Raw genomic sequence first — 15,119 nt, forward strand, 5'->3', positions numbered from 1 at the left:
GGGTCGCAGGCAGGTCAGCTGCTTCACTAACTGTAGATCAATGACAGAGTCCATATCAATCCACTTCATACACACTAAACAAGCTGACATCAATAAGAGCCAGCACGAGTAAGAAACACAAGACAGCATAATAATAAAGCCGTGAATAAAGTATGTATGCAAAGAGCATTCTTGCATTAGCAAAAAACATTCATAAATGCACTTCATCACAGATCCTTAACTTTTAAATCATGAGGATAAAAAAAAAAAAAATCCCTCAAACCCAAAGAAGAAAACTCCTTTTGGATAAATATTTTTTAATAAGTCATTTGACTCTTGATAGCTGTGGGATAATATAATGACAAAATGATAAGAAGCCGTTCAAAAATCAGTACAGAAATTCATTGTACACAAGTTTGTTACAATCTTACTTGCTTTATTCGTTAAGTTAAAAATGTAATATGTGATTTATTTATGAGGTAGTGATGACAGTTAGTTCACATTTCATAAAAGAGAGTTCCAGCAATGGCGTATATTAAGCAAAAATCATTGTTCTGTCAAATGTATTCATATGTTGATGGTACACATACTGTACACTGTTAAACCTTCAAAACATGATTCTCTTCTGAAGGGAAACAAAACTTTTTTAAATCTCAACTGAAAAGAGCAATCAAAACATACATTTGAAAAAAAAATATTTTTTTGTTTGTTTCACAACCATAAAAACAGCAACGTTTCCCTTTTCCCCTTCACAGACCGATTTCCTTGGCACCTTACAAGCACTCCTCAAATCAACAGGTATAAAAGTGCAAAAAACAGCACTTTACAACAATTTCAGTAACTAACTAGGCTGGTTTTGACCTATTATAAGAATGATATTAGCAGCTCCTCGTTAGAACATTGCACTTGAATCCATCCTGAATGATGCTGATGTTCCTCAGTGTTTCTCTACTGAGGAGTTGCTACAGTACTAAGAGTTTTGAGATGTATCTTGATGTTTTTATTGTTTGTAATGTTCAGAAAGTGCTTTGCAGGAGGCAGTGGCACCCGCAGCCGGTGGGACAGACCTCTTGCGAGCGAAACCAGTCCATCATGTGACTGGTGTGTCCTCCATGGCCACAGCTCAGGCAGAAGTTAGAAGAGCCGCGTACAGCCACGTGACAGATGGCGCACTGGGAGGTGAAGCGCTTGCAGACGGCGCACTGGGTGCCGCGGGCCTGACTGCGACAGTGGCAGCAGTAAACGCCAAACTCTGCGTACGAGAGCAAACGCACGATGCAGGCTCATACATGTGAGTGTTAAACATTTGTTCAAGGGTTAAACATTGATCCACATTCCAGAAATGTGAGACAAATTCTCAGCTCCTTAAAGGAGTTCTTATCGTTTATCAGAGAAAATAGTTTTTTTTTTCATCAAACAACTGGAGTTTGCAGCAGAATACATGTAAAACATACAGTTCAGAAAGTATAATAACATTTATCTATTATTATTGTGGAAAACTGTTGTGAAGCTTAAGATTTTTGTGCATAGTTAACATACGATCACAATTATATTCTAACATTAATAATCCTATTATTAATGCCATTAGTAATTAAGAAATAAATAAAATAAGCAATTAGTAAACAATTGGTATAATAACATTGTAATAATAATAATAATAATAATGGTATTATGATTATTATTACTATTATTTATAAATGACAAAAACAATAATAATCTGATAAATTGTTATTAATTGTATAAATTACATACCAATTATTATTATTATTATCAGTATTAAAAACAGTTGTGCTTCATATTTTTGTGCAAACCAACATAATTAAAATAACTATTAAATGAAACACCAATTATTATTATTACTGTTATAATTATTAAACTATAAATCATTATTAATATAGTAATAAATTAGTATTATCATAATTCTTATTATAATTAATCAATAATTATTCTTATTTTTTAAGTATAATTATTGTTTCTAAATAACAATAATTGTCTAATAAGTTGTATATGAACTGTATTAATTACAGTCCAAATAATAACAACAACAATAACAATAAAAATAATAACAATACATTTATTGTTACTGTTAAGGTAGGATTTTTTTGTCACTTTTTATAGAACTGTCTATTATTTAACAATTTAAACATCTTTACATTTCATAAATTATAAGTGCTTTAACAGCAACACAAGATGCACATATCTACTTCTACACTCATTTTAGGTAAACACACTTTTTTTAACAAACAGAGTAATGAGATAATCCCATTTTCTGTGGCTGATGTTGTTTGGAACCCCGTTTCTTTAACTTACCTATGCCTTTGTGTGGCTCCGGAGGGCAGGAGACAAATTTGAGCACCTCTGCCCTCTTGTCCTTCATGCCCCAGCGGTGCAGGATCTCACCGTAACACTTCTTGAAGTCGTCAAACTGCCAGCAGTTGAAGGGGTCCAGTATTCTGTTGATCAGAAGGAGCTCTTTAGTTTCGGGATGCAGTGTTAAAGTGATGTGGAGTGGAAGGGTCCCTGGTTGAACGGGACTTTCACCTTTTGTTCATGTCGTGTTGTTCTTTTTCTCGTTCTCGGGGGTCGGTGTTTATCTGGTTTGCATTGCGATAGTCATCCGGAGACGATTCTCCCCAGGGCTGAGCTTGTTCAGATTCACGGCCAACTGAAAGAGGAAAGATCCATATACGTATTTACAACAATGACAGTTCACACAGTTCTATTACTAACAGACTCATAACTAAAACTTTTGTCATGATGCGGAACAATTTTGGTACAAGTTATTATTTTTTTAATTAGCTGAAGACACATACAGTATGCAACTAGGATCCGGAATTTGTGGGTTTTTACCTTTGAAAATAGCTTAGAAATTGCATTTTGGGTGAGTAATATGAATGTGAAACAGATTGGGCATTAATATATTCATTAATTATGCAAACAGTATTAATGTTATTGATAGGAAATCAGTAAATATATAGCATTGATAGTTTACACAGAATAATAATAAAATATAATATTAGTAAATTAATCAATTTGTCAGATTATTATTATTATTGTTGTTCAAATATTATTAATAAATAATATTAATATTATATTAAATGTTTACAATGTTACTATTATTATAAAAATAATTGTTATTTCTAATAAAAATAAATACTATTTATTATTAGTTATTTTTTTAAAATAATTAAATATTATTTATTACATGCGTAATAATAATAATAATAATATCATTATCACCAACATCTGAAATGTATTAATTGTATTAAATCACACACCACATAACAATAAAAAATTATTATAATTATTTATAAATAATAAAACAATCATTATAATTTTTTATTATAATGAATGGATTAATTGTATTAATTACACACCTAATAAATATGTATTGTTTTTAGTAAATAAATGCAGCCTTGTTGAGCATATAAGAGTCTTCTTTTTAGAAACATTAAAAATCGTAATTATTCCAAACTTTTGATGTTTTGCATATTGACGAACGCTGACCAGCATTTAGTTATATCACAGATTTTTCTTATATCATAAGTTTTTCAGTTATTCAAAAAACATTAATCCAAGCAGCAGGCAACTCTGAAAAGTCAAACATACACACAGCTGTGTCATAAAAAAATAAACTGGTGTGACAGAACAACACATGATGATTCTCTCATAAACACTGAAATGTAATCTATGAATAAGCTCATGATCTCTCACCCACGGTCCACGCAGTGCTTGCAGAGTCTGAAGTACTGGAGCATGACCCGGATGTGACAGAACTGGAAGTGAAACTGGGCTAAAGAGCATCAATACAACAACACAGACACGGGACATAGATATTAAGCTGAAAGCAACCTCTTGAATAAACATGAATATTTCTAATATATCTTCATCAAAAAGAAATAAACAACTGATCTTAATTCAATTGAAATTCAATGAATTCCTACAGAATCCAAACATTGCTGAGTAAGGTTAACAAACATACATAGTGGCAGTGGTGTGTCGTGAAAAACGCCGCTCGAGGTTGCTGATGCCCGTATAGAGTGAAATATTCCTGAGGACTGCCGTGACCTCTGAACACACTACACAACATGGCCAGGCTCTGAACATCACTCATCTGACTGTAGTGTTCAAGCCTGTGGAGGAAAGAGACAAAGTCAAAGATCATGTGAAAATGAGGACACCTTCATAAATACTAACTGTACTGTATATATATTGTACTTCTGATGGGTTCACCGATTAAAAGCTGCAACTCACAATGTGTCCAGCAGGTGCCGCCCAAATGGGTGTTTGGCCCAGGGAGCTCCAGCATCAGGGTCAGGGTCGGGACAGAGGTCAAGATTTGTGGCTGCCAAGGCGAGTGCCCATACCTAGGGACATAGCATGGAGAAATGAAAACAGCTGTAAAAATGGCCACACACACACTGCAGGTCAAAACCTTGGAATAATTTAGATTTATTGATGTTTTTGAAAGACGCCTCTTATGCTCAAAGGCTGCATATATTTGATTAAAAACATAGTAAACTATTTTATACTGTGAAATATTATTACAATTTATAATAAATGTATTTTCAAATGTAATTTATTGATGTAGTTGTGGTTCCAACAAAGTGGTTAACAAGCAACACACAGAAGTAAACAAAGGTGTTTGTTTGTAGTGTAATTTACGACAGCTTTGAACACGGCTCAACCAATCAGAATCAAGGACCAGAACGATTCGCTTTATAAAGGTGATTTTATGAAACTACTTTCATGTACCAGCATATATTTTGTGTTTATTCTGGCGTAAACATTTAAAAAATCTTACTGATATCACACACCTTTGCTAAATCCCTGCGGCCCACTGCTAAGGCCGCCGCCCCATTCTTCTGACACGTGTCCTGTATGTCACTAACATTTAGCCTTAGGTGAAGAAAAACAAAAAGACATTTGAACAAAAGAATGTCACAGTATTGGCATTTGGTGCTGTAAGTTATCACTGTTACTAACGAGACAGATATCAACTAAATATGACCTGGAATGCATTTCTATCTGTGAAAACACTACATACACGTATGTCTCCCCGAGGGCTTTGTGCACAGGAAGCAGACACGAGATTTCCTGGATGATGACTTTGCCAGCCAGTTTGATGGGTCTGCTGCTGTAGTCTCCTCCCTCTCGCTTGCCTTTCCAGCGGCGGGATTTCTGACAAACAACAGGATCAGTCACTTTCTGATCAAACTAAATAAATCCCATGGTTGTCAGTGTGAGAAAACCCCTTTTGAGAATATAATCATAAATCATTATATATATTCAATTATTATTATTATGCATGTAGTGTTTTCATTAGAATTACTATAATTATTTATATATTTCATATTTGTTAAATGCACAAAAAAACTGTTAAGCTGTTAAGATCAACATATAGACATTAGAGCTTCATTTGAAATATCATTAGGGTCTAAAATTATTTGCCCAAAGGTAAGCAAATCAAGAATATCTACTAACCATAAATATTCAGTAGCAGCCATGAAATTAGAGGGTAATATATATATATATATATATATATATATATATATATATATATATATATATATATACTCTACATATACAGTACAGACCAAAAGTTTGGAAACATTACTATTTTTAATGTTTTTGAAATAAGTTTCTTCTGCTCATCAAGCCTGCATTTATTTCATCAAAAATACAGAAAAAAATTTAATATTGTTATATACTATTACAATTTAAAATAATTGTTTTTAAATGTATTATACTTTAAATTATCATTTATTTATGTGATGCAAAGCTGAATTTTAGAAATCATTCTAATATGATGATTCATTATCAAAGTTGGAAACAGTTCTGCTGCTTAATATTTTTTCAGAACATGTGATACTTTTTTAGGATACTTTGATGAATAAAAAAAAAAAAAAAGAAAAAGCTATGTTTTTAAAATATAAATATTTTGTAATAACAATATACACTACTGGTCAGTAATTTGTTTTTTCTTTCTTTTTAAATAAAATCAATACTTTTATTCAGCAAGGATGTGTTAAATTGATAAAAAGTGATAGTAAAGAAAATATATTATTAGAATATATATTATTATAATTTTTTTTTTTTTTTAATAAATGCAGTTCTTTTTACCCTTTTATTGATCAAATATATGAGACAGCAGAACTGTTTCCAACACTCATAATAAATCAGAATATTAGAATGATTTCTAAATGATCATGTGATAGACCGGATGTTACATGGGACACTGAAGGCTGGAGTAATGATGCTGAAAATTCAGCTTTGCATCACAGGAATACATTTTTTTAAAGTATATTCAAATAGAAAACTATTATTTTAAGTTGTAATAATATTTCACAATATTACAGTTTTTTCTGTATTTTTGATCAAATAAATGCAGGCTTGATGAGCAGAAGAAACTTCTTTCAAAAACATTAAAAATAGTAATGTTTCCAAACTTTTGGTCTGTACTGTATAAACATTTTTGCTGTACATTTTTATTAGAACAGAATTTTTTCAAAAGTGAAAATTAAAGGGCAAAATGGTGAGCTGTGATGTGCCATACATGAAGTGTATGACAGCAAGTGAATGAAATGCTTTAAAGCAACAAAACATTTGGTTTTAGAACAAGTCGATGAGAGAGAGAATAAGTGGGCGAGGGGGCGGAGGTCAATACCGGACAGTCATGAACAGTCTGCACAGACCAGCGGCGGGGAGCAGACAGACGGGGCTTCTGATTGAACAAAACAGACCACAGCAACATGAGTGAGGGACACATGCCACCAAAACTCAACAGGAGAAAGACAACCGTGAAAATGGTGCTTCTGAACAGGTGGAGTAAGCAGGTGGATGGGTGAGATGTTAAAAGCAAGAATAACAACTCAGAAATGAACAAAAAGTAGAAGAAACATGTTATTTAACCAAGGAGGAACAATACAGTATAGTCAGTTCTTGAAAGTTTCACACATTTTAGAAATAATGTGTGCTATTTCTGCAGACAGCCAAACATACAGCCATTTCAGTTTTTAAGAGCCCTCCCAAAAACAAAACAACAAATAAAAGTAAAATAAAATAAAAAAAATAAAATACGGATGCCGAATATACAAATTTCCTTATACAAGCTTCCTCCAAGGATCAACTTCAGTCCTGTGTGATGAGTCTCACCCGTTCTTTGTAGTAAAAGGACGATATGGACACTTGGTCTTTGTCTGTGCGTGTTGGGCTGCCGCTGTACAACCTCAGGGTGGTCTGAGACTCCGTTCGCATTTTCATGGGTGTCATCACTCCACTGTGATACGCCGAGAGAGCTGACAGGGACCTGCACATACACACAGACTTCATCTCATGACACTGTATTCAAATAATTATATAATATAACATGACATGTTTCAGATACAACAAACAAACTCTATTGAATATTCACCTGGGAGTAGGTTCAGTGGGAGGGACTGTACGATGCATAGTTATGGGGCGAGTGAAATAAACCAAGGAACCTAATAGGGAAATTAAGTTTAAATTGATTGTCTTTTGATTGATCTTTGATTTACATATATTTTGTTTAAAAAAAAAAAGTTTCTTATGCTTATCAAGGCTGCATTTATTTGATCAACAATACAAACAACAGCAACAACAAAAACAGCAATATTTTAAAATATAATTACAATTTAAGAATTTGTTTTATTTGAATGTATTAAAAAAAAATAATTCTTGTGATGCACAGCTAAAAGAATTCAGCTTCATTAGTCCAGTATTTAGTGTCACATGATTCTCAAGAAATCATTCTAATATGCTGATTTGTTGCTCAATTACTATTATTGGTGCTCAATATTAATAGTGTTTCTTTTGTGAAAACTGTGATTTAGCATTTATTTGAAATAGAAACATTATTGTAACATTATAAATAGCATTATAACATCATTGTAACATTATAAAAATCTTTACTAATCAATTGGAAGCATCATTGCTTAATAAAAGTATTTCTTAAAAAAAATAAAATACCCCAAACTGACTGGCTTCCACAAAAATATGAAGGAGAATGATGATTGGTCAACAATGATCATAATAAGAAATGTTTCCTGAGCAGCAAATCAGCATAATAAAATGATTTCTGAAGGAACACTGAAAACTGGAGTAATGCTAAAACTTCAGCTTTGCATCACAATAATAAATTTAATTTCGAAATATATTCAAACAGAAACAGTTCTTTTAAACTGAAATAATATTTTACGTTTTTTTTTTTTTATCAAATGCAGCCTTGGTGACTATGTGAGACTAGAAATATGTTAATTTTTTTTATACAAAAACAAAAAAAGTTTATTATTCCAAACTTTTCATCAGTAGTGTATGCATATCATCTTTTACACATTGAATTTTATATATGAACAAAATATATATTTCATGCATAATGCAAGCAATTAAAACAATACAAAGGGTCTTATCACAGGATACCTGTCCCGCAGAAGCGTGCCCCTGAGGTGCGTGGGAAGGGGATGTTGGAGTCCTGGTACGAGCCGTAAGTGTTGCTTACTCGAGGGAAACCAGGAAGTGCAGGAGTCACTGGGTTGGTGAACATGTAAGGGTTCGTACCGTCCTCCTGGACATCCAGTAGTAGATAGTGATTTAAAACCTCATCATGGTGAGCATGGAAACAGTTCAGAAACATGTTTGAATATAACGAGGAGTACAGAAGTCAATCTCACTCACCATGACTCCATCTGACTCTAAGCAAGACACCAGCTGTCGAACACACGGCTCTAAGCAGTTCTGGTTCCTCTTTACCTTCTGAAGCGACGTATCTGTCAGGATCTACAAAAGAGATGATGCTGCTGTTTAAAGCTTTGACTAAATGTCAAGGATAGCTTGATGGGTTTCGAAGACTCAACCTTCTGTATCTTGGTCTTCATGGAAGACGAGATGTTTGTTGGAGAGACGAACTGGAAAGATGGAGCTGCATTGTTAGGATAGTGGGCAGGAAACTTCACCACGAGACGAACACGACTGGCTCCGCAGTCGGCCGACACAAAGCAACTGCGGTTCACAGCATCCATCTACAAGAACAATAATATCATTGTCTTATATTTATGATTAACTGTTAGAATTGCATGCCATTTATTAGAATTCTGCAACATGACACTCCACATAACAGACAATTAATCTAATTTTTAGTTGAAACATTCCTTCTTGCACTAGATTTACAGAAATCACAGTGACTGACCTCCACATTGACGTTGCGAATCTGTAAGTTGACTAGAGAAAACTCTTGCTGCAGAGTCTGAGGTAAACCTGGTACGTCATTCTTACCGCCAGACTGAGGACCATCAAACTGATCTGTGAACAGACAGACAGTCATTTCTATTCAATAAAACTAGGATCTGACTGGATCATCATCATCATAAATGGAAAATCAGTTATAATTATAAAAAAATATTCAATCCATAATTTGAATCGAAAATAACATGTTCAAAATTACAATTTATTTTATGTACATATATTATCTCATATATTGCATTCTACACTCTACCATTCAAGTTTGGGGTTGGTATGATTTTTAATGTTTTTGGAAGAAGTCGCTTATGCTCACCAAGATCAAAAATGCAGTAAAACTTGTGTAACAAATTATGAAATATTATTACGGTTTAAAATAACTGTTTTCTATTTGAATGTATTTTAAATTATAATTTATTTGTGTAATGCAAAACTGAATTTTAAGAAGTCGCTGCTCCAGTCTTCAGTGTCACATAATTCTTTAGGAAATCACTTAGAAAAAAAATCGTACTAACCTCAAACTTCCGAATGGTTGCGTACAATATGTCTATGTCTATATTATATATTAAAATAGTATAGACTAGTTAATTTATTCTAACATGTATAAAGGCACACTTTTATATGTTATACAGTACATAACTCTTGACTCAGATTTCTGTCTATTTGATTCTATTTCTTCTTATCGTTTCTCACCTTGTGCGTTCTCAGCTGTGAATCCAGGGCTGAGTGGAGGTTCAGAGTCTTGGGACCGCAGCGTTTTCTCCTCCATCAACTCAATGTCATTGGCACAGCACAGCTACAGATCACACGAGCCCATCAGTTTCAAACATAAAGTCAACAGATGTATTGAAAGGATTGGGTTCCAGAGCATCACCTTCTGAAGTTGAGGATCTACTTTCCATATCCTCAGGGTTTGATCTCTGGACCATGTGACCAGTTGGCAGTCTTTAGAACCTAAAATACAGAATGGACAGTGGAATCACAATGATACTTGACTGTTCTTAAAGTCGAAATGAAGCACTCATTCACAGAATTATCACTGCTCCTCTCACCTTCTTTCTGCGGCCTCCACTGAAACTCAAGCACAACATCGTCGTGGCCCACAAACGCATGAACAGGGCTGTTCAGTTCCAGTGTGCTCCACAGCAGGATGCTGTTCTCTCGCCGTAGCTGAGGAACCATCACAGTAACCAGGCCATTAGAGAAGGGCTGAACAGAACGAGAGGAAGAGGGTATATTGAGTACTTTATAATATGCTAATTCATGTTTACTATGATGACAGTGTAAGGGGGGAAAGTACACTACTGGACAAAAATTAAAAATGTTTTATGTTTTTGCAAGACGTCTCTCATGCTCCCCAAAGCTGGATTAATTTGGCCAAAGAAACAGTAAAAATGTGTAAATATCATTACAATTTAAAATAACCGTCTGAATATGTTTTAAAATATTATTCATTCCTGTGATTAAACGCGGAATCTTTAGCTTCATTACTGCAGTCTTCAGTGACACACAATTCTTCCGAAATCATTCTAATATGCCGATTTGATGCTCAGTTATTATTGATGCTTAATAATAATTTATGATAATAATTTATATAATTAGAATTATGAATGTTAATCAGTGTATAATAACCAGCAAAAATGTTTGCAATGCAAAATGTTTCCTGACCAGCAGATCAGCGTATGTGAATGATATTCAAACAGAAAACAGTCATTTAAAAAATTGCAATAATGTTTGCAGTGTTTTTTTACTGTATTTGAATAAAACAAATGTAGCCTTGATGACCATGAGTGATATCTTTCAAAAACATTCACAAATACTTATTATTCCAAACTTTTGAATGGTAGTGTAGTGTAACTGTCACATCACCACTAAACAATACAGCAACATATTACACCTGGAAAAAAAAAGATTATATCTAAACTGAACATTTAAATATTAGTTCAAACTGTACCGTGTATCTGGCCTTCCACACAGGCACCTGGCATGACAAGATATCAAGGTACTTCCGCGGTTGTCTGTAGTCCCAGAACTTTTGGAGTAAATCAGACACAGAATCAAGTCTAAGTTAAACTGCAGCAGAATAATCGAATGTGAACAAAAAGATCAACGATTGGGATTCTACTCACCCGAACAGAGTTGTCCTGACTGGAAGTAGCCAGGATGTACTCGTTATCAGGGTGCCAGTCCAGACCATGAATCTTTGACAGGTGTGCGGCTACATACTCAACAGCAGTGTTGGGTTTCTGAAGCACAGAAGAGTAAGCAGACAGATTAACAGACAAACAAAGGTTGATTCATTCATAACTGATACCAATGATGATTTGAGAATCATGATGCAGCAAGTAACAATCACCCTCTTGTCCCAGATTCTGACATCACCATCATGACTTGACGCCAAACAATAAGGATTCTGTCTGTTCCACTTCACCTGAGAGGCTCCAGCTATTACACAGAGGATGTTTACAATAAATAAAAGAATGCATGTTGCATAATAAACTGACTGATGAGTCTTTCCACTCACCCACAGCAGACAGAGCCACGGTTGGCTTTCGAGTGTCCCTGGAAATGAAAAAAGAAAAGCGTAAAACATGATGGAAAAGAGCTTTATCATGCACTCTTTGTCCACACTCACCTTGTGTCCCATATGTAGATGTATGTGTCCACAGAACTCGTGACAAGAAATTCTGGTTCAAACCATGACCAGTCCAAATCACTGAAATAGTGAAACAGTGGGAAGTTATTTATTATGATTATTTGTCATATTAGAATAGAATATCTACATTCTCATTTATATAATGCTTTTCACAATACACTGTTCCAAGCAGATTTTTCTGAATCTCATAATTTCAATGTTTACAGTATAATACTTTAATGCCTAATTGTCACCAATTTAGCAGCTTAGAGCTGAGCGGTAGTATATTTTACATTTGGTGAATATATAAAGCCACCGAATTTTTTTTACTAATGCATTTTCTTGTCATTGTTTGGATAAGACAAAATGATCAGATCTCAGCTTGACGCCATCTGTGTTACCTTATTACACGTGTGTGGCCTTGCAAAGACGTATGTGGTTCACCGAATCCATCACGCCAGACGTACAAGTCGACACGCTGGTTACTCTGTGGAGATGACAAAATGTATTTTTCCAATACAGAAAATTCATAAAATGTGACCCTGGAGCACAAAACCATTCATAAGTCGCACAGGTCTATTTGTAGCAATAGCCAACAATACACTGTATTGGTCAAAATTTTCTTATATAAAAGTATATTAAGTAAAGATCACGTTGCATGAAGATATTTAGTAAATTTCCTACCATAAATATATTAAAGCTTCATTTTTATTAATAATATGCAAAGCTAAAAACTTCATTTGGACAACTTTAAAGGTGATTCCAGATTTGCAAATAGTTGTTTCTCGACCAAATATTGTCCTATCCTTACAAACCAAACATGGATGGAAAGCTTATTTTGAAAATAAAATGTATCCTTATGCCTGGTTTTGTGGGGCAGGATCACAAATATGAACTAACACTGAACAGATTTAGAAGCATTTTTCATTATTCATTCTTCTTAAGAAGTATAGTCAACTAATAGTGCTGTCAAACGATTAATCGTGATTAATCGCATCCAAAATAAAACAATTTGTTTACATAATATGTGTATGTACTATGTATATTTATTATGCATATATAAATATACAAACATATAGCATATATTTTGATAATATGTATACATTTATATTCATTTAAATTATATCATATATAAATATATGATATAATATAAACTTTACATATTTTTCTTAAATATATATATGCATGTGTGTGTATTAAATATACATAATAAATATACACAGCACACACACATATTATGTAAACAAAAAAATTTATTTTAGATGCGATTAATTGTTTGACAGCACTATCAACTAATATTATGTATGCATATGAAACAATAAATATGACAGTGTCAAGAATCAAGAGAGGATAATATATAAATTCTTAACGTACAGATGCTGCGAATAAATGGGCCTCGGTTTTGTGCGGATTCCACTGGACTGTCCCGACATCCCATTTGCTCTGGCGGCTGATTTTGCGTGGAGCCTCGGACGGCGTCTCCAAATTTACAACATATAAGAATCGTCTCCTGTTCAAAGAGTAAAAAGACTGTGGTGTAATGATGCATGCAAAAAGCATTTGCAAAATGAAAAACAGATAAGAAACAGGATGTAGATGCAACATATAGAGCTAAGATACGGATGGAGCGTAAGGGTGTGTTTATCATTCCCCATGAGGATGTGACATTAGCCGAGGCTGTACAAACCCAGAGAGAACCGCGTGCTGGCCGAGACAGTCCACTGACATTGCAGTAGCCTGAAACCAATAAAGTCTTTCATTACACAACACAAAAAGACACAAAAAAGATACAAATGTATTGTATTCCATTACATTCTTATTGTCTAGTGTAACTGCATACTCTGGCTCAGTAAACATAAAACAGAGATACACTGTAAACTGTCAAAAATAAATTACACTTGATTTGATAGTTTATATCCAATGCAATGGTATACAAAAATTTTAAGTTATCTTTCGTGTCCATATTCTTTCTGAAGTTAATGTTTGATGATATATCTAAATTAAACCGCAGTTATTAAAAATATCCCAGGGTTTTTATTTATTTTTAACAATATGTTTATTGAAATGCTAAAAAATAACTGAAAATACTATGTTCGCCATGGTAGGTTTGTAAGGTAACACCTTAATAAACAAAGAATGTCATTCAATTAAAAGTTTAATAGACGTCGCTCAGTATTGACATGACAGCTGTGCACGTTTATTGCTCTAATACTCGTGAAAAACTACTTTTCTAACGCATAAAATGCATGTATGCAGGTGTAGTGACTGTGTACCTGTGCATCTCGAAACTCCACCACCACATTCTCACTGCTCCAGCGGGCCGCCATCTGTACCTACCTGCCAGAACGTCAACAAATGACGTGATACTAACGGGACAGGACGAGAGTGTCATCTCGCGAGATCTCGCCGGGAGATTACTCTCTCTCTCTCTCTCTCTCTCTCTCTCTATATATATATATCCCACATATACATATACATATATATAACTTATAACTTATACTATTAGTAATGTGTCTTATGTTAAATGTCTTTATTTGAATGCTGAAAGTGTGTTATGGCTGATTATTTTCGAATATTTCTTTCATTTACTTTGAATCACAGTTACAGAATTTGCTAAAATGACAGGAGACTATCCCCGTCTTTCAGCCACAGACTTCGAGGTCTGACTTGTCAACTGGAAACAGAGAATGTTGGAACTGAGCATTTGAAGAAAGAACCTGAGAAAAGGGTACTGATGATTTGATTAATTCAGATCTTAATTCACTTTCATTCATATCTGTTTTTCAACATTGTTATTAATCTGTTTGCATTTCAGGTCCACATATGCAGTGCACAGAGACATCCAGAGCCTCCTGTTGGCATTGCAGGTTTCCATTTTCCATCAAAAGACAGACATCACTTGAAAATGCAACTATTGTATTTGAGTAATCTTACTGTAAATAAATATATCCATGGTTTTCCAGTTTGATGCAGGTTTTTTTTTTTAGAAAAAAGCTAATACACATAGACAACATTAATAAGGGTACCTATTAATTTCTCCTTTTCTCCAAATACAGTTGTCCACAGCCCAACTGCTACAAATGAGCCACAATACCCCAATAGTTCACAATTCAGCAGCTTTCAGTTTTGGAGGAGTCCTCTGCCCAGCATTGAGAATGAGTTTCCTGAACTGCTGGTGTGGAATCCAACAACATAGAACAACACTGCCGTAGTCACTTTAGACCAAAAATGTGTTCTCATACTATCTGCA

General features: G+C 34.1%; 1 protein-coding gene across 2 annotated transcripts; it reads right to left on the reverse strand.

The window, feature by feature from the left end:
• Window positions 1-394: 394 nt before the first annotated feature.
• Window positions 395-14,255, reverse strand: LOC132101731 (GATOR complex protein WDR59-like). 2 transcript variants are annotated; one of them, XM_059506906.1, is made up of 26 exons: window positions 14,143-14,255; window positions 13,557-13,606; window positions 13,244-13,379; window positions 12,271-12,356; window positions 11,870-11,950; window positions 11,759-11,796; window positions 11,591-11,679; window positions 11,364-11,480; window positions 11,189-11,266; window positions 10,287-10,443; window positions 10,109-10,188; window positions 9,928-10,030; window positions 9,185-9,297; window positions 8,853-9,017; window positions 8,674-8,775; window positions 8,419-8,563; window positions 7,394-7,463; window positions 7,135-7,288; window positions 5,027-5,160; window positions 4,797-4,878; window positions 4,234-4,346; window positions 3,962-4,112; window positions 3,694-3,772; window positions 2,521-2,644; window positions 2,290-2,432; window positions 395-1,231 (listed from the first exon to the last, which is right to left on the reverse strand). In XM_059506906.1, exons 1-26 carry the CDS (start codon window positions 14,194-14,196, stop codon window positions 996-998), a joined length of 2,880 nt encoding a protein of 959 aa, XP_059362889.1. In that variant the 5' UTR covers window positions 14,197-14,255; the 3' UTR covers window positions 395-995. The 2 variants fall into 2 exon arrangements, with proteins under 2 accessions (XP_059362889.1, XP_059362888.1); XM_059506905.1 differs by having other exon boundaries at window positions 8,419-8,596.
• Window positions 14,256-15,119: the final 864 nt, after the last annotated feature.

This window comes from Carassius carassius, chromosome 23, assembly GCF_963082965.1.
Source record: "Carassius carassius chromosome 23, fCarCar2.1, whole genome shotgun sequence".
Lineage (NCBI taxonomy): Eukaryota > Metazoa > Chordata > Actinopteri > Cypriniformes > Cyprinidae > Carassius > Carassius carassius.

Excerpts from the sequence above, each read along its gene's own strand:
- LOC132101731 (XM_059506905.1), bottom strand. The coding sequence starts at position 14,196 with ATGGCGGCCCGCTGGAGCAGTGAGAATGTGGTGGTGGAGTTTCGAGAT. Across the intron at positions 11,680-11,758 it reads CGTGGCTCTGTCTGCTGTGG|CTGGAGCCTCTCAGGTGAAG; the intron begins GTGAGTGGAAAG and ends TCTGTGTAATAG. Across the intron at positions 2,645-3,693 it reads AAGCACTGCGTGGACCGTGG|TTGGCCGTGAATCTGAACAA; the intron begins GTGAGAGATCAT and ends TTCCTCTTTCAG.